A 21,320-nucleotide genomic window follows, 5' to 3' on the forward strand; every position below is an offset into this window, starting at 1 on the left:
ATCTGCACAGATAGTCAGTAAAGTGATGTTACAGACCCTAATCGGGGTTACTACAGAGGGATTCACACAGGCCACCCTATAGGACACCCAACCCTAAGACCTCTGAAGGAGCCTGTCCTAAAAAAACATATATCACAAAACTAAGTGAGATGGGAGAAGAAACGCATGAAGAATTAAACATAATTGGGCCGAAAAACTTCACACAGAAGACCCTGCTTAAAGAAACACAAATGTGTGTGTGTGTGTGTGTGTGTGTGTGTGTGTGTGTGTGTGTGTGTGTGTGTGTGTGTGTGTGTGTGTGTGTGTGTGTGTGTGTGTTTTACACTTGACAGCCTATTGTTCAAACTGTTGGCTCAAACTGCTATTTAAATATCTAAAGGGAAATCAAAATGTTTGAACAAAGAGAAAGAGAGTTGGTGTGTGTGTGGGGGGGGGGGGGTGGGGGTGAGAGAGAGGGAGAGAGAGAGAGAGAGACAGCAGATTACTTCACATCGTCAAACCTGAAGAGCAGCTCATAAACTCTCATAATAACGTTTCCTACTAAAAGCCTACTAAAACCTCCGCGCGGCGCATCAGATTACCAACGGCCGGGACGCGCGGCGCATTCCTCAGGTGTCGCTGGGCGGGACGCCCCGCTGGAGGAGCCGTCTCGATCCCTGACATAATGAGCGGTGTAATGACCCTATCTTCACCACGCACAAAGCCCCCCCGACGGGGGAAGCGTTTAACGTCAATCGCCGGCTGGATAGGGTAGGCCTACGACACGGGGTCAGGGAGGGAGGGACGGGGGAGGAGAGGTGAGGGAGGGGGAGGAGAGGGAGCAGCCCACTTCGTGCTCAGTCCTGTCCCACACCATTCCCACACTCGTACTCTCTCGTGTCAGTCGTGATCCTCGGAGCGCGTGCGAAGCTCTGCCGTGGATTACCTCATCGGTCTCCTTCCATAAGGAGCAGGACTCCGGTCTCCGACGCTTCTCTCCTTCTTCCATGAGGAGCAGGACTCTGGTCTCCACCGCTGCTCTCCTTCTTCCATGAGGAGCAGGACTCTCCTCTTCTCCGCTCTTCACAGGTGCGTTACCGGCTGGTTTCATACTTCTGAGCACTGCGCATCTGTTGGCGAATCGATATCGAATCTAATATGTGGACTGTAAATAAAAGCATAATTAATATTCGGCTCCTCAAAGAGGCTCTGGCAAGAACTCTGGTATAGGCAAGAAAGGCTTTGTGTGTGTGTGTGTGTGTGTGTGTGTGTGTGTGTGTGTGTGTGTGTGTGTGTGTGTGTGTGTGTGTGTGTGTGTGTGTGTGTGTGTTAGCAGAATATGAATTATGTTTTCTTTTTATATGATTTTCATTTATTTTAATTGCAGCTAATGCCGCATGCATAAATGGTTATACATATGTAGGCATATGTAGTGAATCTTAGTAGTGAATCTTAACTAAATATAACTACTTATCTTAATGAGTAAGTGCGCTACGGGGGAGGTGTTGGAGTCACAACGTCTGCGTCAGTCAATGCAAATGTGGTAAAAAAAAAATCAATTGAATGCAAGCTTAAAGCCTGATACAATCTGTAATGAGATTGACTTAATTAATTACTCTTATCTATATATTTGCCCATTTAGAGAATTGCGAACTTCCATATAATACTAATCATATAAAGAAGCCTTGGAGTATTAATTTTGTACGATTGTAAGTTAACATAAGATCCATTTCCACCTATTTCATATCACGGGGTTAGTGTGTTTCATTCGACGCTAATTTCCCACGTCCGAGCCAAGGGGTTTTGAGTTGCGATTAAGTGGATTCATTATTGGTTTAAGTCGGCTATCCCGTCTGACTCTGTCCATGACTTTCTCCTTCTCCTCCATGCTTCCAGGATCGCACTCAACCCCCTCTGGTGGGGTTCCATGGAAACGGAGAATTGTGGAATAACGCAAAAGTGTTAAAACGTTCACCTGAGGACTAAAAACAACCGGAGCGACGACAACAGACCGCCCCCGTCATCCTCCATCTAAAACCCCAAGGAGGTCCGAGATGATTCACTACAGACGGACCTCATGACCCCTCCCACCACAGTGGATGTTACCAGAACAAATCCCATTTAAATCCAGCTCAAAGTAAACCGGACCCGTTTCTCCACCCGAATAACCCTTTAAAGATGGAGACCGAAGCGTCTCACGCACCCTACGCCGCCGCCGCCGCCGCCGCCCCCACCCCGTCCCTGTTCGCTCCCTCGCCCGGGTACCTCGTCCGGATGTTCCGTGACTACCACAGCAACTCCGTCATCCAGGACCACTACAACTACACGGGCAAGCTGGTGGGCACACGCTACAGCAACGGGCTGAAGGTGGAGTCCATCATCTTCCTGCTGGTGTGCCTGCTCATCGTGGTGGAGAACGCCGTGGTGCTGCTGGCCCTCTGGAAGAACAAGAAGTTCCACGTGCCCATGTACTACCTCCTGGGGAACCTGACGCTGTCCGACCTGCTGGCCGGCTTCACCTACATGGTGAACATCATCACGTCGGGCGCTAACACCCTCACCATGACGCCCCTCCAGTGGTTCCTGCGGGAGGGCGGGGTCTTCATCATGCTGGCGGCGTCCGTCATCAGCCTGCTGGCCATCGCTATCGAGCGACACGTCACCATGGTGCGGATGAAGCCCTACCAGGGCGACAAGCAGGGCCGCATGTTTGCGCTGATCGGGGCCAGCTGGGTGCTCTCCGTGTTCCTGGGGGTTCTGCCCATCCTGGGCTGGAACTGCCTGGACCGCCTGCACCAGGACCAGTGCTCGACCGTGCTGCCGCTCTACGCCAAGAGCTACATCCTCTTCTGCATCACCGTGTTCTCCGGCATTCTCCTGTCCATCGTGGTGCTCTACTTCCGCATCTTCCGCATCGTCAAGTCCAACACCCAGCGGATGGGCCTGGGCCCCCAGCGCAAGGGCCTGGCCCGCAAGTCCCAGAAGTACATGGCCCTGCTGAAGACGGTCACCATCGTGCTGGGCGTCTTCATCGCCTGCTGGCTCCCCCTCTTCGTCTTCCTGCTGAGCGACTTCTTCTGCGAGACCAAGAAGTGCCAGGTGCTGTACAAGGCGGACTACTTCCTGGGCATCGCCATGTTCAACTCCCTGCTCAACCCCATCATCTACACCCTGACCAGCAAGGACATGCGCAGGGCCATCCTGTGCCTGCTGTGCCGCCACTGCCTGCTCACCGAGGACGGTCAGGTCAAGAAGTTCGGCATGCCCTTCCTGGACTGCAGCACCAGTAAGACGGAAGGGGTGTCCCACAGGCTGGAGGGTCTGGAGACCACCGTCTCCTCGGGGAACTTCTCCCCCTCGTCCATCAAGGCCATCTACCCCAGGATGTCCAAGACATGATTCGCCCGGTCAGTCTCAGAGATATTCTTTTGGATTGACCGCAGGGGACTCCCATGGGGACTGGTTCCTACCAGAGACCCAGGACTGTAGCTGAGCAACACCGGGGAAAGGACCTATGGTTGTTCTGGGTTGTGGGCATCACCCGAAGCCTGTGCATTAATTCTAGAGACAAGCAAGGGTCAGACACAAGTTTGTGTCTGATACTTTCAGGCCACCCGTAGCAGAGAAATCGTACTGCATGAAAAAGTAACACTGTGATATATCTGAGCCTGAGACCTTTGCACACTGATCCACCAGTGTGGAGGAGGAGGGCGGTAATCCTGGTGCTTTGCACACACGCAGACAAGACGGTTTTTTGCCTAATTTGGCCGGAATGCGGGCTGAACGGCCAACACCACGCTCTTATCTCCCCCCCCCCCCCCCCCCGGCCGCTGCACATAATGACATGTTGTCAGAAACACAGGGAACCCCGCCCAAAACCATCTCATCTCTGTCATCGGAGCTCCGGTCCCCCGGACCCAAGATCACAGGAGGGTGGCTTGGCAGGGTGGGGTCGGTGGCAGGGGGGAGAGAGGCTCAGAAGAACGTCACACGGGCGTCGGTTCACCACAGGAGGTCTGCCCAACACATGTAGCATCAGCGGAGATCATTAAAGCATGAGCTAAATCTCCTAGCTTGACTAGGAGGTTCTTATGAGTAGCAAGACATGCATACAAGAGGCAGCCTGTACGTAAGATAGGATGGGTTTGAATACCCCTGATGGGACATTACAACATCAAGATAGAAATGTAATTGAAGTGTATAATGGGGGGAGGGGTGCATGGCTAGATTAGGTTTGTCCCTCATTAAGGTCCATGACCACACATGAACACACCGCGAGCAAAGTGCGACCATGTACAGTCAAACTAGGAGAGGAGGGGAGTTTTTCTGAAAAAGGCTCACATGAGATAGACTGGGCAGAGAGGATTGACGATGTCAGCTGGTGAGCTCCACAAACAAAACGGTAGATTCACATTCACTGCCAAAACTAAGACCTGTGTACATTCTGCCACGGTGGGTTTGTCAATTAAAGAATGGCTGACAAATGCCAATAATCTACCGACTACGGGACAAGCTCTGGCTGTTGTGTATTGAAGGGATGTTTATGTATTGTTTGTCCAGGCAGAGATTGTGTTGTTAGAAAACCCTTCCACAATGCAGGTAGCAGGAACCCTGTTATGACAGCCTTGCAGGAAACAGCCCCCTTACATGCAGTCGCAATGTACAAACATGTAATTACCTTTAAGAAGTATATTGTTTGAGAGTTGACCTTATTCTATGTAAATACTGTCTCTATTCAGGGACACATTTTTATAATCAGTTTGTTTTTAATTTATTTTGCCTTTTTACAGTCATTCATTCACGATCAATAAATGTATTTTCAAAACAACCGAACCATGAAATTGTTCATCCTTCATACCTCTTTACTACGTATTTATTTTAAACGTGTGATTTATTTGTTTTGTTTATTTATAAATGTTGCCGTTTTTTACTATACAATACAAACACACAACACAGTCTCATAGTCCTGGATAAATTAAAAGGGTTCTTTCTAAATAAAAAAATTTAACCATAATATATAAATTAAAAATTAAAAGTATTTAGGTTCATTAGTAATTAACTATTTGTGTTAATGCGAGGGTTTTTAACGTACAGGTTAAAGTTCTCAGGGCCTAACAGATAAGGTAATGGGAACACTAAAGTTTATAATTAACAGCTAAATGTTATGATAAATTGATAAATTGTTTTTATAGGATAAATTTATAGGATTCTGAATAATAATTTGTTAGGAAACAAATTATTATGCAAAAAGTGCAATATGTTTATTTATAATATAAATATAGATTATAAATATATAATCTTATTTTATTAGAAAAATGACATGAATTAATAAATACATTTAAATTATTAATTAATGTAATTATTATGATACATTCATTTAATTAGTAAGTAATTAAAATACTGTACTACATATTTATATTGTACACAAACATATTTCAACAAACAATTAAATTGGTTCAACGACGCATCTTCTGAAAACAAGATTATTTCCAGTTTCATGAAAATCCTCCAGTCTCCAGTATCCATCCTCATCTCCAGTCTCTGTTAATTCTCAGGGTTTGCTTCTCGCCTGCATAAAATTAGACCTGAGCATGAGACAGGACAATGCACTTAAATCAATTATAAAGCTATTATTATGAAGCCATTATAGCCTCGGCAAATGGATTAAAGAGGCATCACACATTCAAAGCCATGTTTTGAAGAAACAACGGTGAAGTCAGAAGTGAGAACGAAGCCGCTTGCTGTATTAAAACCGGATTGATTGAGTTTAATCCAGATTAGTCACGACCCTTTACTGTAGTCCTGTCAGATCGAAGATGCAATGCATTATATATATATATATATATATATATATATATATATATATATATATATATACACACATATACATATATATATATATATATATATATATATATATATATAGCATAAGAATAGTTAGATATAGTAAGAATAGACCTGCAGATTTAAAACATGATACAGAATGTGGTTTCCATTCCTTTCCATCTCAGCATGCCCAGCACGATGAGCATCCCCCCCCCCCCACCCCCACGCCCCCCGACAGAGGGTTAAAGCGTCGAGTCAAGATGTGAACCACCACATGCCCCCTCCACCATGAAACCACATGGAAGGCGTACAGTTGCCGTTCTCATGGCTGTAAATGCCAAGTCCTGAGATGAGTAAACAAGACTTGGTATACTCAGGCACGCGAGGCACCGCATCACCGCAACCAACTGCAGCTCTGTGCTGCCATTGGTCACAATGTTTACATCAATCGAAACATACACAAGTGTTTCCTTTGACTGTTTACAGAGTGAAACACTGTAGAAGCATGCATTATGTAAATCATGGGAGTGCACCTGTGAGAGAGATGGTTAACGGACTGCATTTATACAGCGCTTTTCTAACCAGTGGTCACTCAAAGCGTTTTTCAATATTGCATAACATTCACTCATTCATGCACACATTCACACACCGACGGCGGAGTCAACCATGCAGGGCGACAGCCAGCTCGTCAGGAGTGGCTAGGGTGAGGTGTCTTGCACAGGGACACCTCGACGCTCAGCTAGGAGGTGCTAAGAGATCGAACTAGCACCCTTCCGGTAACCATCCAACCCGCTCTCCCTCCTGAGCCACATGCCGCCCGGGAGATCTCTTATTGGACTTCATAAGTCCAACAACAACTTCAAAAGTATCAGTACAACCATCTCTGTCCAAGAATCTGCCAACACAGAAAGCTTTAGGAATAAAATAGTTTATTTTACAAGACACACCATACAACATACACAAGACACAAGAACATACACAAGGCACCAGAACATACACAAGAACACAAACTAAAACCCTGGTGGTGGTCTCCGTCCTCTACCACTCGGTGGACACCAGGCCCCACAGCTGGTCGCTGATATCACACGGCGAGCGTGTTGCCGTGTCGATGAGAATGGGCGTGGCCAGCTCAGCGCCGTAGTGCACTGCAAGGAAACCAACAACCACAAGCATGACCACAAAATTCAGACGAGCTCCACGCTGGTGAGAGGAAGCTCAGTTGAAATTGTACGAGGCTCTGCATAGCACCCGCCCCCAACCCCCCCACCCCATCCCTCGCACGCACTTACTGTTTGTTGTACATCCTTGCACTTAAATAGTACTTAGCATCGTGTAGCATCTTACCCTAGCTATCTTTGCTGTATACGGGGAATGGGTTAACCTAGTGAATGTTAGTGAACGGCACTTGTTTCTATGAACATCCTTACTGTACAGACAGATATATAATTTTTTCCTCTTTCTTCTGCCAAACGTACTTATTGTAAGTCGCTTCGGATAAAAGCGTCTGCCAAATGCCCTAAATGTAATCACAGAGTGTGTGTGAAGCAAGGAGCCTACCTCCTTTCAGCAGGTGGGCAGGCGTGTCATGCTCCCACTTGATCCGGGTCACCTTGTGGTACAGCTGAGACAGGTATCTGAGGAGAGGACAGAAGACACACATTACAACAAGGAGTGTGAGAGTGTGTGTGCGCACGTGCGGGACGCTCATCGTGTTGAGCAAGCTGGTCCCAGAGAGCTGAGATCGAAAGCAATGGAAAACCACATTCTGTATCAGGTTTTAAATCTGCTGATTTGGTCTGCGGGTCTGGGTGGAAAGACTTTCATTTGTAAAACGATAAACGATTCTTATGCGACATGTTGAATATTGCATCAATATTGCAAACAATCCGGTTTTAATTCAGCAAACGGCTCCGTTCTCACTTGACTCACTTCACTGCCCCATGCAGGGAACAGGTTTTCTTTGCTTCCCTGTGCTGTAAATGGGGGGGGGGGGGGGGTTACAAGGAAAATATTTCCCCTGTGAGCCGCTGTGATTTTAGGAGTCGGTTGCAGTCTGAACGATAGTCAAGTAAAACAAAACCGTGGAGACGGATAAGAACCCGAGCCTTGAGTGTGAGTTTTATTTAAATGGTCCTGACAGCATCACAGCGGTGGAGATAACACCTCACCCAGAGGCCTGGAGGACATTCCTCTGACATCGATATCTCTCAATAAAAGAGACATAAACACATAGAGAGCCAATCCCACCAGTTTGGAGACCAACAAACACAGAGGTGAAGGAGTTAGGAGACATTTTGTATGAGAGCAAACATGTCTCTTTAGTAAGAACCCATAAACCAAGGGAGTCGACCCATTATGAAGACCCGTACGCTGGAGGGTCGATCGCCTCTTTATCAAGGACTTAATATTTCTACAGCTCTACGGCAATGATAATCAACAGATGTGTAGATACTTTTAAAACTGCTTTGTTAATGTAATCTGTGATATTCCATGCCAATAAAGAGAGAAAGAGAGAGAGCCAGACCTATAGAGGTAGACAGGGTCGTATAATCTGAACACCCTATCTGACAAGAGGGGAAAGTTTCAACATAGAGGAGCAGCCTGGGACTTCAGCTGGTTGGTCAGCCCGATTAAAAACCCTCTCCTCCACACACATGGTTTACAACGTGCGCCACACAAACCCGAGCTTCACAGCAAACTGGAGGATTGTCTCCAGTCAATGCTGCTGTACAACGAGGAACCACTCAAAGCATGAGAGTAGACCATCTTTCCCTGGTTTTTGACAATAAAATGCATTGCTGCATCCAGGGGGGAGACAAAAGTAACCCTTGTGTCGCTTTTCAGTCCAGGGTTCCTGATTCAGTCCATTGAGTCAGTGATCTTCAGCTGATGAACTAAAGGAGGACCAGGCCAACCAGCCTCATGAAATCACATTCTACACAGATTAATCATTTTAACCCGGTTCCACTGACACTGTTCAACCTTTTGAGAGTTTTAGATCAGGAATTCCTCTTGTTAATTATGCTAACTTCATCCAGTGTTTGAGTGCTGCTGTGAGACCTACACGGCGGAGGGGATGACCTCGGTGGTGTCCTCGTTCACTTCCTGCTGCAGCTCCAGCAGCTCCTGCTCGCTGCTCTTCAAGCTCTCTAGCTCCCTCTGCAGGAACCTGAGGGAAACGGTTCAGGACGCCGAACAAGACTGACAGACCAACCACTAATCTAACAGCAGGCATTAAACAAGGGGAGAGAGGGATGTGCTGACCGATGGTAATGTTTTCAAACAGGGCAATACAGATTTGATTCACTTGTTGAATATTTTTCAAAAAGTATTAGTGTTAGTGCCATTTGCCCTCCACACACAACACTACACACAGTATACTCAGACCACACACACACACACACACACACACACACACACACACACACACACACACACACACACACACACACACACACACACACACACACACACACACACACACACACACACACACACACACACACACACTATATGCTACACTCACTATTAGATACACAAAACGCACAATAATATAAACACTACATCCATACACACACACACACACAATGAAAGGATACTGTAGCTCAGACTCGGAGAACTGCTCATTAGCCGTGCAGCGCTCCAGCTGCTCCGTCACCAGCGCCAGCTCCTGCTCCATCGTCTGCTTCTGCTCCTCCATGTCCAGCAGCCTCTGGCACACCTCCTTCTCCGCCTGGCCCACATCTGAGGAGCACAGGGGGGCTTAGAGACCCCTGCAGACACAAGGACCCTCCACACCCATACCCCCAGGGTGGGAGGCATGGGGTGGGCTGGTCTAGTGGCTAGGGTCCCAGCTAGAGTTGCGATAACGATACCAGTATCTGAAGTTCCAGTATCCATCACATGACTCATGCTCATTTACTACACAGGCAAAGAACAGCACCAACACTGCAGTGTTATGCTGCGTTCATTAAGGGTCGGAGGTGGAAGGTCGGAATGGGAAACGCATCATCTCCGAGCTACCAAGCCAACACCAGTTGTTTCGATACATCATAACACATTTTTAAGATGTTTTCCAGGACATATGGGAACCCTGTGACATTTGGAGACGCCTCTAGCCAAAGAAACTTAATAAATTTAGATGAAGAAGCAGGCAGAGGTCATAACATCTTGTTGAGCAATGTCTGGAGGTGGGCCTCAACATTGGGGTTTGAACCCAGATCTTTAGGTCTGGGAGTCAAACACACTCCCCTCCTCTCTTGTTAATTGTAGTTTGAATGTAATAATCACCTTGACACAATCACAAACACTGCCCTGTAATAGGCATCACACACACACACACACACACACACACACACACACACACACACACACACACACACACACACACACACACACACACACACACACACACACACACACACACTTCCAGAATGCATCTCAAGAACACACACTAACATAAGACAAACAGCGTCACAGTGACCACAGTTACATTAACAGAACACCATTAGATCATGGATCACCTCCGAGGATCTGCAGCAGCAGGTTCTTGGTCTCCACGTGCCGCTCGTAGAACCCCAGGGTCTGGTTCCTGATGAGCAGCAGCTGGTTTTCCGCCTTGCTACTGCTGATCAGTGCGACCAGGGACACGGCTGTCTCCTCCAGGTCCCGTAAGTCATGAGCCTGAGCCATCGACACCGAGGTATACTGCATTAAAAAAAAAAACACAATCAGGCTTCCTATATATATATATATATATATATATATATACACACACACACATATATATACACATACACACATGCATACAGGGATACAGCTGTACCAATACAAAATAAGAATCGTGTTATTCATGTTCACACACACGGAGCTAGTTGGCTAACGAAAGCCACACATTAATCCGACGAACATATAACTTACTAAACCTTTAGTTTAGTAAACCTTAGTAAATATATCAAACGTTGTGCTAAAGGGACTAGATGTCTAACATGTAATACATATAACGCTTCATAATACATACCGCTCACTATTCAGAACTCTGAAAAGGGAAAATTCAAAACAAGGACGTCACCGCGCCATAACATCCACTTCTGGTTCCGTTCTCCTACAAAATAAAAGCCATTAATGAGAAGAACATTATAAACAAACTATAATGATTCGGTTCTTGAGGGGACGAACCGATGCTGTTCTGTTTCAGTTCCTCATTCCCTGCTTAAAAATAAAGAAAAAAAACACAACTTTATATAAAACACACTTGTATACAACACAGACATCTATTTGACCGTTCTTTATAGCCCTCGTTTATAGTCCTCGAGGTAAAACCAAAGCAAATCGCCTGTACTTATTCCAGTAGATTTTAAAAGGTATATTTTTTCGCTTTAAAGACTGTCAACCCAATGAGCGCCGTTCATTAATTGCTTTTCTGCTCAGAGATGAATAAATTATGTCCTGTCAGACCTGACCACTAGGGAGCAGCAGCACCAGGTCTGAAATATCAGCACAGAAACCAGGAACTCACTTTACTTACCAATAAATTACACAAGCCCGTTATAAAGTTGTTGACCCTATATAATCTACACGCACCTCTGGATTAACAACTAAAAAGCATATCTTCAAACATTTGTGAAGGTATGCTTAATAACAAACATCAAGACATTTTGTACATGGGGTTTTTAAATCAGGGTTTATTGTTTCATATACAAGTATCTTGTAAGATATAGAAATTATATTTTAGCTATGAAGTCACTAAATTCAATGCAAATGTCACCATAAAAGAAAAAAAAGAAAAAGTTCAATAAAAATGTGTTCATTGCACTGGATAATTTATCAACATTTTCTCAAAAATATTTCCAAGATGAAGATAAAGCCAAGATGACTTTGGCCTCAAACCAATCAGCTGAAAACACTCCGCACCGAGCGCTCGAAACTGACAAAACATCTGCTCAGAACACACACTTGGGCAAACGTATACAAATCCTTAGAGTGTCCATTATTCAGGCTCCCTCCACAGCTATCCACCCTCCCAGCTCCGGTCTGAACCACACACCGCTGTCCTGAGCCTCCCCGCCCCCATCAGTCCTTGGGGGTCTTCTTCCTCCTCCTCCTCTCCTGGGACCGCTGGGCCTGCTGGAACACCTGCCTGCCGTGGAGCCTCTTGGGGTTCAGCCCGTACGCCTTCAGCCTCTGTCCGCTGAACACCTGGCTGCCCATCCGGACCCGAAGGGGCCCCGCCGCCGCCCCCCGCTTCCCCGGCCGCCGCTGCCTCTTGAGGGGCCGCCGCAACGTCTTCACCCCCTTCTTCTGGTCCTCCGGCGCGGCCGCGGCGGAGCCGGCCGCTGGAGCTCCTCCCTCCTCCTCCTCCAGTTTCAGAGTCTTGTTCTTTGGTACGAGGAGATCTTCCTCCTCGTCCGCCTGGGTCGACGACAGTTCTCCGAGGGCCCCAGCGGTGTCCGGGTCGGCCGCGGCCCCGCCAGAGTCCTCAGCGTTCTTCTCGGCGTTCTTCACGCGGCGCCGCTTCCTGCCCTTGGGTTCCTGCTCCTCCCTGGAGATCAGGACGACAGGAGAGAACATTAATAACATGCTTTTATTTTGTAATTTAAAAAACAGGCCCTCAATGTTTACTCTCAGGGGACATTTACAAAACGGCGGCTCATATACGATCGATCACCCGAGCAATTACAATCCTTATGATGTAGGGACACTGCAGAGCATTTATACAGGGGTGTTAAAGGCAGGTTATAAATAAGGGAACATTATTCGACCGCGGTACATTACATGAGTGCAGCACGTTAAATGGAACCAGAGATGTACGCTCAGAAACTCTGGGCTAGAACCGAAACTTACTCGTTGTAGACCGAGGACAGGATCTCCTGCTTCCTCTTCATGTTCTGGGCCTTGATGCGGTAGTTCTGCAGGTCACACTTCTCCTCGTGGTCCGACCTGAACATGCACGTCTTCTTCAGGGAGCACCAGCGGTTCAGGTCCTTCTCCTCCGCCTTCAGGATCTGAGGACAGAAAACCCTGAACATCAGGACTGCTGGGGGACCCCTGAACATGAGGTCTCTGTGGGGGACCCCCGAACATTTGTTGGATGACCCCTAATTACGACCCTCACTTCACCACCAGGTGGGGATTAGCCTTTTTTAATTGCCTGTAAAGGCTCATCAATGTCATACAAGGCGGTCAAAGAAGGTATATTTAGAAAGCATCACTCATCAAAACATATCCTTAAGAACTTTGGCAGCTTATTGGATGGCCTGGAGTTAGACATTTAGAAAGAAGTAACACGTAGCAATCCCAACTTCTTTTTTTAGTTTGCCTAACAAATTACGAACACATTCCCCATCTAAGGTGGGCCTTTTATTCATCCTATTGGCTGAATTAAAAGTCTACTTCCTGTCTGCTCAGAGAGAAGATTCAGAGGTCATACAATGGTCAGAGCAGGCCCCGAGGGGCCCCCAATACCAGGTCAGGGAGATCGACATCATCACCGCAGACACCAGGAAGACACTTTTATACACATCTTTATCTTGATGGACAGTGGGTGAGATAGGGTTAATGTCAAGGGTGGAGGTGGGGATCGAACCGGGGTCCCTCTGAGTGAACGTTAAGCCAAGTGCCTAGCGTCCTACCAGCATGAGCTACCGAGCCACATGAGGAAGATCACCTTAAGCATGCCCCAAGTATCACCGTATGCCCCAAGTATCACTAAGCACCTCAGCATCAAACTGTTGTACTACGCATACGATACAGAAGAACCCTCAAGTTTATAACGATATCTGCATTCAGAGTGATTTATTTGAAAGACACGTTAAGCCCAATCAAGACACACCACTCAAGAGAATTGTAAAATGCAAGTATGAGTTCTAAACAACAGGCCAACCCAGACAAACTTAAAATAAATGTACAATGGGTGTGATGTTTAAATTGCTCCTAGTACAGCGATATCCTCCATCAATCACATTACAGCAAATGTACTTAATAGTCAGGATTTGTATTAACCTAACAATTGTTGGATCTTTACTGTACTGGCAGCAGATACATTGTTGTTTCTCTTTCTTCTGACAAATGTACATATTGTAAGTCGCTTTGGATAGAAGTGTCTGCTAAATGCCCTGAAAGTAAATGTAGATGTAAATGTATTACACAAGTACACAAGTAAAACACAAGATATCTGAGCAAGAGTACTCTGAGGTCAAGGCAGCGTCATTTACATAGCTGTCCAGACACACGCCAGTCAGACTCCGTCCCCATTGTCCCCTTCCCCCAGTGTGGGTGTGGTCCAGCCACCCCCCCTCACCTCGTCGGTGGACAGGCCAAAGTCGTTGGCCAGCACCTGGCGGTAGCGGAAGCGACAGGGCAGGTCGTCGATGATGTCCTCGTAGTCCAGCTTGTAAAACTCGTCCAGGTACTGCTCGAAGCTCCGCTCCTCTGCAAACAGACGGGGCCGGAGTCAGGAACAGGCCTCACAACACAGGGAGACCAATCGCAACACGGAGACCACGCACAACACAGGGCCACCACTCACAACACAGGGACATAACTCACCTCACACACAGCTAACTAGCGTCTTCAGGTCTTAAAACATCTAAATACCATCTAAAGGCTTCAAAACTGCCATTTAGGATTGTGGATTGAATACACAAATGTTCATTCTTTACATTCTGTCAAAATATCTGGTGACCATGGGCAAAAAGTGGCTTCACGGGTCATGACATGAGAAAGACTGAAGTTCTGGACTTCGGAGCCTGCAGCTTTGAGTGACCCACTGGGATCCAACACTGGGCTTTGAGGGACTCACTGGGATCAAACACTGGTTTGTCCTGGGAGATGACGTCCAGGAAGTGGGACTTGCGTTTCTTCTTGCCCATGGGCGGTGCGTCCTCCTTCCTCATCTTCTTCTTCTCCTTGCGCTGCTGCTTCTTGGAGGTGCTGGGCTGGCTGGGGTCGTAGTCGGCGTCCATCTGGTGGGAAGAGAAGGCGGCTCAACCGTCAACACCGTCAGCCCTCACACTAGCTTCTGCCTCCTTAAAGGGCCCCTGTTTCACCACCAGGGGTGAGTGTGATTAGCCGATACAAGCCCTTAAATCTGCCTTTTCCTGTGCCTTAGTGACATCACTAGTGGGCGTGTCCACCTAGACGTATGATGGTTAGATGAGCAACGTTTGCTACAGTCCACTGGGTAGGCTGGTAGACTGATCTATCCAGCGTACATCTAAGGGCGCCTTAAACACCACGTTTCCAGTGAAAGCTTTACTGGCCCCAAACTCTGAGACATAAGAGTTAAAAGTCTACTTCCTGTCTGCTCAGAGAGAAGATTCAGAGGTCATACACTGGTCAGAGCAGGCCCCGAGGGGCCCCCAATACCAGGTCAGGGAGATCGACATCATCACCGCAGAACCCAGGAAGACACTTTCATACACACACATCTTTAGCTTGGACAGTGGAGGTCGAGAGAGAGCGGGGATATCAAGGGTGCAGGTCGGAATCGAACCGGCGTCCATCTGAGTGAGCGCTAAGCCAAGTGCCTAGCATCCTAACAGCATGAGCTACCAAGCCACATGCAAAGCCCTATGCCCAGGAAGTAGACTTTTCATTCAACCAATGGGATGAATACAAGTCCCACCTAAGATAAAAAATTGAAACATTCTAAGTTTGTAGAATTTGATAAGACATAAAATTCGTAGTTGCTCCATGATTGTTTCATTCAGTCATTGTTTGTAGACTTGTACTTGTAGGGAGATTATACAATACTTAGCTACAAAGAACGAGAACAGCATGCATCAAATATGGTAGCTTTACTTTGAAATGATGTACTTAAGGTATGGCATAGTTAAACCTGAACAGGAAGTACTCACAATGAAGTCTGGGTCTTCACAGTTGGGGTCCTGGGCCTCGTAGCCCCCTTCGACACCCCCCTCCCACTCGTCGTCCGCCCCCCCGCCCGCACCCTTCCAGGTGTCCCAGTTCCAGTGTTCTGCGGACCGAGGGAGGGGTTAATGAGGCTAACGAAGACTGTTAATGAGACTAATGTAGACCGACCTTGAAGAAACCTTCAAGGTCAACATAAGTAAATGGACTAACAATAACCCAAGATCCTGAACGCTTTCAGTGGGTTCCTACTTAAAATCGATATATAAAGTTAAACACTTCATTAAAAAAAATATCAAGTCATTTTAAATGATTGATACGATATACCTATAGTGTAAAGCTCCAACAGCAACAAAGAACAACGCAGCAACACCTAGTCATTCCTGAGGTCACATGCATGAAGACGTCTCCTCATGAACACATGCTTACCTTCCAGCTCATCTTCCTCCTCAAACTGGGGCTTCTCCCCCTCCTCGTCTCCATAGTATTCATCACCAAAGAAATTCTGAAAATAGTTAAATCAGTATACAAATTTGTTAAAACAATCTACATATAGAGTTTATGTAGGACATAAAACATCATCTAAAGACCAGGGGGCAGTGCAGAGCCACAACACAATGCAAATCACCCACTGAACTAAATAAGAAAATATACAATAGGCAACAAGTAACTTAACTAATATGAGGGTAGGAAAGGCAGACAGAAACAAAGTCCATCAGTCTAAATGAAATACAGATGCATGCCTTTAACCAACATGGACTTTATAGACAGTGGATCCTTCTTTCATAAAACAAGTAAAGCAGTTTGTAGACCTCCATCTCCACCTGTTTGACAACATATCATATCAAAAGGTGAGCAGACCCCCTCCCCACCGACCTGCATGAGCGCGTCGTGCTGGCCGGGGTCGAAGTCCCCGTCCAGGTCGGCCTGGCTGAAGGCCAGCTGCTGGTTCCCCGTCAGCTCCTGCAGCTTCTGGAGCTTCTGCATGATCTCCCCGCGCTTCAGGTTCTTCAGCTGCTTCAGCTGCTCCTGCTTCTGCTCCTTCTCCTGCAGGGGGCAAAGGTCAAAGGTCGGGTCAAAAGGTCGAGGCGGGTGGGTTTTGGAGGAGAGAGTGGGGATATCATATATATATATATATATATAAAAAATGACCCAATGATGATAACAAATGTTACAAGTCTCATTCATTAAAGGAACATTTATTGACTGTTCTGTAAATCATGCCGGGAAAAAAAGATTGAAAAAATTGTAATAAAATAGGCGAAAAAAATCGGCCGATACGTTACACATAAAAACCGCAAATATCGGCTGATATTATCGGCCGCTCACTACATGAAACCATTGGTTAAATTGCTCCTGTAACAACACTGCCACACGCCATTTAGGTGGCTTTAATTGGGCTCCTCCATACACACACACACACACACACACACACACACACACACACACACACACACACACACACACACACACACACACACACACACACACACACACACACACACACACACACACACACACACACACAGAGGCTGTGAGGTTGAGGTGACCACAGTCAGACATACCCGCTGCTTCCTCTCCTTGACGTCCTCCCTCTTCAGCTTCCTGCGGTCGTCCTTTGTGCGGACGGACGTGGCGATGTTGCGGGGGTACGTCTTGATCTCCAGTGCGTCCGGCTCCTCGAAGCGGAAGTTGTAGCTCCTCTCGAAGTCCTCCTGGCGCTGCAGGAACGACTCCCCCTCCTCCTCCGAGTCCTCCACCTCCTCCTGGACCACATCGTCGTAGCTCGGGATCCTGCGCAACACAGTTAGCGGTTTACAACAGTTAGCACGATAGCAGTTCAACACACTTTACCACAGTTAGCGTATTAGCTCAAACACTTAATAAAAAAAAATGTTTTTCTAATATTATATTGATCATCCCTGCTGAATAAGGTCAGTGAACGTTCCTGTACTCCTAAAGCTCTGTTCCACCAGCAGGGCGTGGCCCCTCCTCACCTGTCCCCCTCCTTCTCCTCGTCCTCCAGGTAGCGCTTGTTGAGGACAAAGTCCTTGAGGAACCTCTCCTTCTCGTCCAGCTGGGGGTCGCTCCAGAACTCCCTGAGGTACCTCTGAGGGACACACAGTACTGCAGTATTTAATACCTCAGGTACCTCTGTCCCAACACAGTACTGCCGTATTCAGTCCTGTCCCAACACAGTACTGCAGTATTCAGTCCTGTCCCAACACAGTACTGCCGTATTCAGTCCTGTCCCAACACAGTACGGCAGTATTCAGTCCTGTCCCAACACAGTACTGCAGTATTTAGTCTAATATACAAGGTACTGCAGTCTTAACATATGCACACACCATATTTAGTTAAACGCAGTTATTTAAGATAAATACTCTTTGAACACACACACACACACACACACACACCATGTCTTGTAGCTCCTCTGCTCCGTCCATCTCCGTCTGTCCCTTCAGCCACTCCACATAGTCCTCCTCATCCTTATCCTGGTGAACACATGAATATGAATGCATGAATAAACACATGATGCCTATAGGAATGTTTCATGGTGTCATAACTTGCCAGTGTTCCATTAGGCCTAGGATGACAACATGAAGGGTATAACACAGATATAAATGTGTGAATGAATTCCTTTTCCTACATGATGGAAAGTTGAGCTGTGAGGTCTACATCGTCATCATCAGGTGACACGACTCCTCACCTTCTCCTCCGCCGTGCGGACCCTCCTGGTCAGCAGCCCGTCTGTCTGCACCACCTTCTCTCCTCCCTCCTCCTCCTCCTCCTCATCACTGTCGTGGATGAACTTCCGGAAGCTGGGAAAGGCCAGTGATTGGTTAGTCTTCCTCAGGCAGCGGTGTGGTTCACATAGCGGGTGAGGGTCTGACACACAGATGATGATCGTGAGACCTTTACCTCTCCTTCAGCTCCTTCTGCTCCTGGATGTAGCTCGGAGACGCCGCTCTCTACAAACAAACAAACAAACAAACAAACAAACAAACAAACAAACAAACAAACAAACTGATCTGTTAAAAATGTGTCTAAGAATTGTTTGTAGGGCGGCATGTTGCTCAGGAGGAAGAGCGGGTTGGCTGGTAACCGGAAGGTTGCTATTTTCATAATGAATGAAGAGGTGACCGTATGCAATGTCCAATGTCTGATGGTAGCGGCCGTGTTTTAACATAACAAACCTCTCTTCTCTTAGCAGCCTCTTCCTCGTCTTCCTCGCTGTCCTCATCATCTTCGTATTTACTGCGATGGAGAGCGGGGTGGAGGTACAGAGGGGTTAGCCGGTGTGATAGCGTGGGAGATGCTGCACGTTGCTGCGGTCAAACGCGCGGCTCACTCACCCTCCCTTCTCCAGGATCACCTTCCTCTCGTAGTCCTTCAGGTACATGGGCTTCACCGCCGGCTTAGAGCTGGACTGCTGCTCCTCGCTGTCAGAATCACCTGGAATCAAATCAGGTTTTATTAGGTTGAAAAATTCACGGCAAGTTAATTTATATAGCAGCACAATTACAATTCATAGTGCTTCACAAAAGCAAGAAACACTTTAAAAAACAGCTAAAAAGGACAATGATGAAAAGACGATAAATAGGTATGAAGTATAAAGAATAAAGAAACAAACAATTTTTAAGTTTATCCGCAGACGATAAACTGATGATAAAGAGTTGCGAAACCAATATTGTGATGTTGTTTGCAGTGGATATGAATAACTTTACCTTCATCTGAGTAGAACTTTGCGTCCTGCTCGTAGATCTTTGGGTCTTTCTTCTTGAGTAAGGACAGCGTTCTGTAGAAGTCCCGATCCAGTTTAGGGTTCACTACCTGAGGACAAAACCAAAACCAAACAACACATTGCGTCATGTCCCACATGACACAGGGTGAACACAACATGACGGAAGACAGCAGGATGAGGGCTGGTGTTGTGAGAGGATTACTCACCACCTCACCGTCATCAGAGGCGGACTCTGAGGACTCGGACCCGCTGTCCCCCACGTCCCCATAGCGGTCTTTCACTGGAAAAACACATTAGCACCGTTAAAATGGCCTTATGTCACAGCCTGGATGTTAATGTAGCATCAGTAACATCTCAATGCCTGCTTATCACCCTGTGGTCACCATAATGTTACTCATTATTACTTATTACCAGTGTCTTAGTTTATCTTATTATTACTTATTACTTATTATTATTCTATGCTGCTTCTTATTTGTACTTTGTACTCTTGATTAACTTTATCTTGTATTGTTGCAATGGTTTTGCTATGTTGCTATGGTTTTGTTGAGGAACCAAACCTAAGAATTTTACTGGTGTACTTGTACAATAAGATGTAATAAAAGTGATTCTGTTTGTGATTCAGATGTTCCCTAAGCGCAGTGGCTAACCATAAACCTCCACTTACGTCTCTGGAACTCCTCTTTTTGTCGGTATTTCTCGTAGTTCTGCGCAAACCGGGAGTTGATCTTGAAGTCCGACTTGCCTTCCATGGTTTTATGATCAAATAGATACCTATGTTATGGTTAAACTTTAGTGGAGAAACATGCTGCTCTGCTGTAGCAGACACAAGCGTGTTGATCCGTACCACGTGTCTTCCGGTGGGAGGGGAAAGGTCATAGGGTATCATGCGTCACTCCACCGCTAGAGGGCGCCCCAGGGCCGATGTAGTGGTTCGCTCCACCGCCAGAAGGCGCGCCGGGACAGCTGTGTGGTGCGTCGCTCCACCGCTAGAGGGCGCACCAGGACAGCTGTGACCTACCGGTCTATGATTATAAGACTATAATCAATTAGAATTAAAAATATATATATATTATATCCTATTTAAGCCGACATTCATTCATTTTGTCACATTCACATTTGTTCAAGTCAAACTCGTAACTATTTCCTTTGTTAGAAAATGTTTATTATACAATATATAATATCATACAAATATTAATGTATCTTATTTTATGCTCGGCTTGCTCATAAGAACGACCGGAAAGAGTGGTCTCATTTAAATGCAAAATTTTCACCCTTCAATTCACCCTTAAATGCTGTCAAAGTTGAACCTCACAAACAACTCCTCTCTATTTACTTCGCAAACATCCTGGAATAAATGGAGTGAGTGTGAGGTGGTCTCTCATTGGTTGGTTAACATCTCATGTTGAAGTAGAGAAAATAGCATATTTTAGGAATATATTCTGTGGTAAATAGAGAAACGATAAGCCAAGACTTCATGACTGATGTGCTCCCTGTGATGTAATTTGTGTGTAAGGTCTGTCATCTAAGTTGTGTTGTGTGTTTATGATTTGTTGTGGTTTATGTTTTTCCTTCCTAACCAACGACATCTTCAACCTCCATTCTGTTGCCATGACAATAAAGTACTAAGTTAAGCAGTAAGAACTGACAGGGCAGATTAGAGATCAAAGGTCAATTTGAGGATGTCCGACATGAACCTGACCCCAACAGGCCCCTCCCCCCGACCTCTTCTCCAAACTGAAGTTCATAAAACCCTGACTGGTGTAACCGGGGCCGGGCTGCCTGTTCTCTGTAACCTACAGACTGCTCTGACGTACGCTCTAACCTACACTATCACCTCCTCATCCGGCCCCTCCTTGTGGCCCTGAACTCAATGCTGATGAGGTTGTTGATTGTGTGTGTG

General features: G+C 46.5%; 3 protein-coding genes and 2 non-coding genes across 5 annotated transcripts; 1 reads left to right on the forward strand and 4 right to left on the reverse strand.

Annotated features, from left to right (window-relative positions):
• Positions 1 to 826: 826 nt before the first annotated feature.
• On the forward strand, positions 827 to 4,765 carry s1pr5a (sphingosine-1-phosphate receptor 5a). Its single transcript, XM_084488349.1, has 2 exons — positions 827 to 1,068; positions 1,876 to 4,765. Exon 2 carries the CDS (start codon positions 2,158 to 2,160, stop codon positions 3,376 to 3,378), a length of 1,221 nt encoding a protein of 406 aa, XP_084344475.1. The 5' UTR covers positions 827 to 1,068; positions 1,876 to 2,157; the 3' UTR covers positions 3,379 to 4,765.
• Positions 4,766 to 6,723: 1,958 nt separating this feature from the next.
• On the reverse strand, positions 6,724 to 10,882 carry spc24 (SPC24 component of NDC80 kinetochore complex). The gene is made up of 6 exons (XM_084488868.1): positions 10,826 to 10,882; positions 10,329 to 10,512; positions 9,405 to 9,549; positions 8,870 to 8,974; positions 7,363 to 7,439; positions 6,724 to 6,950 (listed from the first exon to the last, which is right to left on the reverse strand). Exons 2-6 carry the CDS (start codon positions 10,495 to 10,497, stop codon positions 6,844 to 6,846), a joined length of 603 nt encoding a protein of 200 aa, XP_084344994.1. The 5' UTR covers positions 10,498 to 10,512; positions 10,826 to 10,882; the 3' UTR covers positions 6,724 to 6,843.
• A 594-nt stretch (positions 10,883 to 11,476) lies between these two features.
• Positions 11,477 to 20,247, reverse strand: kri1 (KRI1 homolog). Its single transcript, XM_084488597.1, has 17 exons — positions 20,085 to 20,247; positions 19,627 to 19,700; positions 19,404 to 19,509; positions 19,032 to 19,131; positions 18,873 to 18,933; positions 18,598 to 18,647; positions 18,386 to 18,497; positions 18,093 to 18,170; positions 17,673 to 17,785; positions 17,241 to 17,469; positions 16,552 to 16,722; positions 16,105 to 16,180; positions 15,663 to 15,781; positions 14,606 to 14,768; positions 14,105 to 14,235; positions 12,649 to 12,809; positions 11,477 to 12,346 (listed from the first exon to the last, which is right to left on the reverse strand). Exons 1-17 carry the CDS (start codon positions 20,167 to 20,169, stop codon positions 11,878 to 11,880), a joined length of 2,298 nt encoding a protein of 765 aa, XP_084344723.1. The 5' UTR covers positions 20,170 to 20,247; the 3' UTR covers positions 11,477 to 11,877.
• LOC311353453 (Z30 small nucleolar RNA) lies at positions 13,205 to 13,300 on the reverse strand. The gene has a single exon (XR_014637050.1). It is a non-coding gene; the product is annotated as a Z30 small nucleolar RNA (small nucleolar RNA).
• Positions 15,107 to 15,202, reverse strand: LOC311353448 (Z30 small nucleolar RNA). Its single transcript, XR_014637049.1, has one exon. It is a non-coding gene; the product is annotated as a Z30 small nucleolar RNA (small nucleolar RNA).
• Positions 20,248 to 21,320: the final 1,073 nt, after the last annotated feature.

This window comes from Micromesistius poutassou (genome assembly GCF_964030765.1).
Source record: "Micromesistius poutassou genome assembly, chromosome: 1".
Lineage (NCBI taxonomy): Eukaryota > Metazoa > Chordata > Actinopteri > Gadiformes > Gadidae > Micromesistius > Micromesistius poutassou.

Coding starts and splice junctions, on each gene's coding strand:
- spc24 (XM_084488868.1), bottom strand. CDS start 10,497: ATGGCTCAGGCTCATGACTTACGGGACCTGGAGGAGACAGCCGTGTCC. Junction 8,975..9,404: donor TTCTCCGAGTCTGAGCTACA/GTATCCTTTCAT, acceptor CGTTTCCCTCAG/GTTCCTGCAGAGGGAGCTAG. Junction 7,440..8,869: donor GAGGTCATCCCCTCCGCCGT/GTAGGTCTCACA, acceptor TCCTCTCCTCAG/ATACCTGTCTCAGCTGTACC.
- kri1 (XM_084488597.1), bottom strand. CDS start 20,169: ATGGAAGGCAAGTCGGACTTCAAGATCAACTCCCGGTTTGCGCAGAAC. Junction 18,171..18,385: donor TCCGCACGGCGGAGGAGAAG/GTGAGGAGTCGT, acceptor TGTGTTCACCAG/GATAAGGATGAGGAGGACTA. Junction 12,347..12,648: donor CTGTCCTCGGTCTACAACGA/GTAAGTTTCGGT, acceptor CCTGATCTCCAG/GGAGGAGCAGGAACCCAAGG.
- s1pr5a (XM_084488349.1), top strand. CDS start 2,158: ATGGAGACCGAAGCGTCTCACGCACCCTACGCCGCCGCCGCCGCCGCC.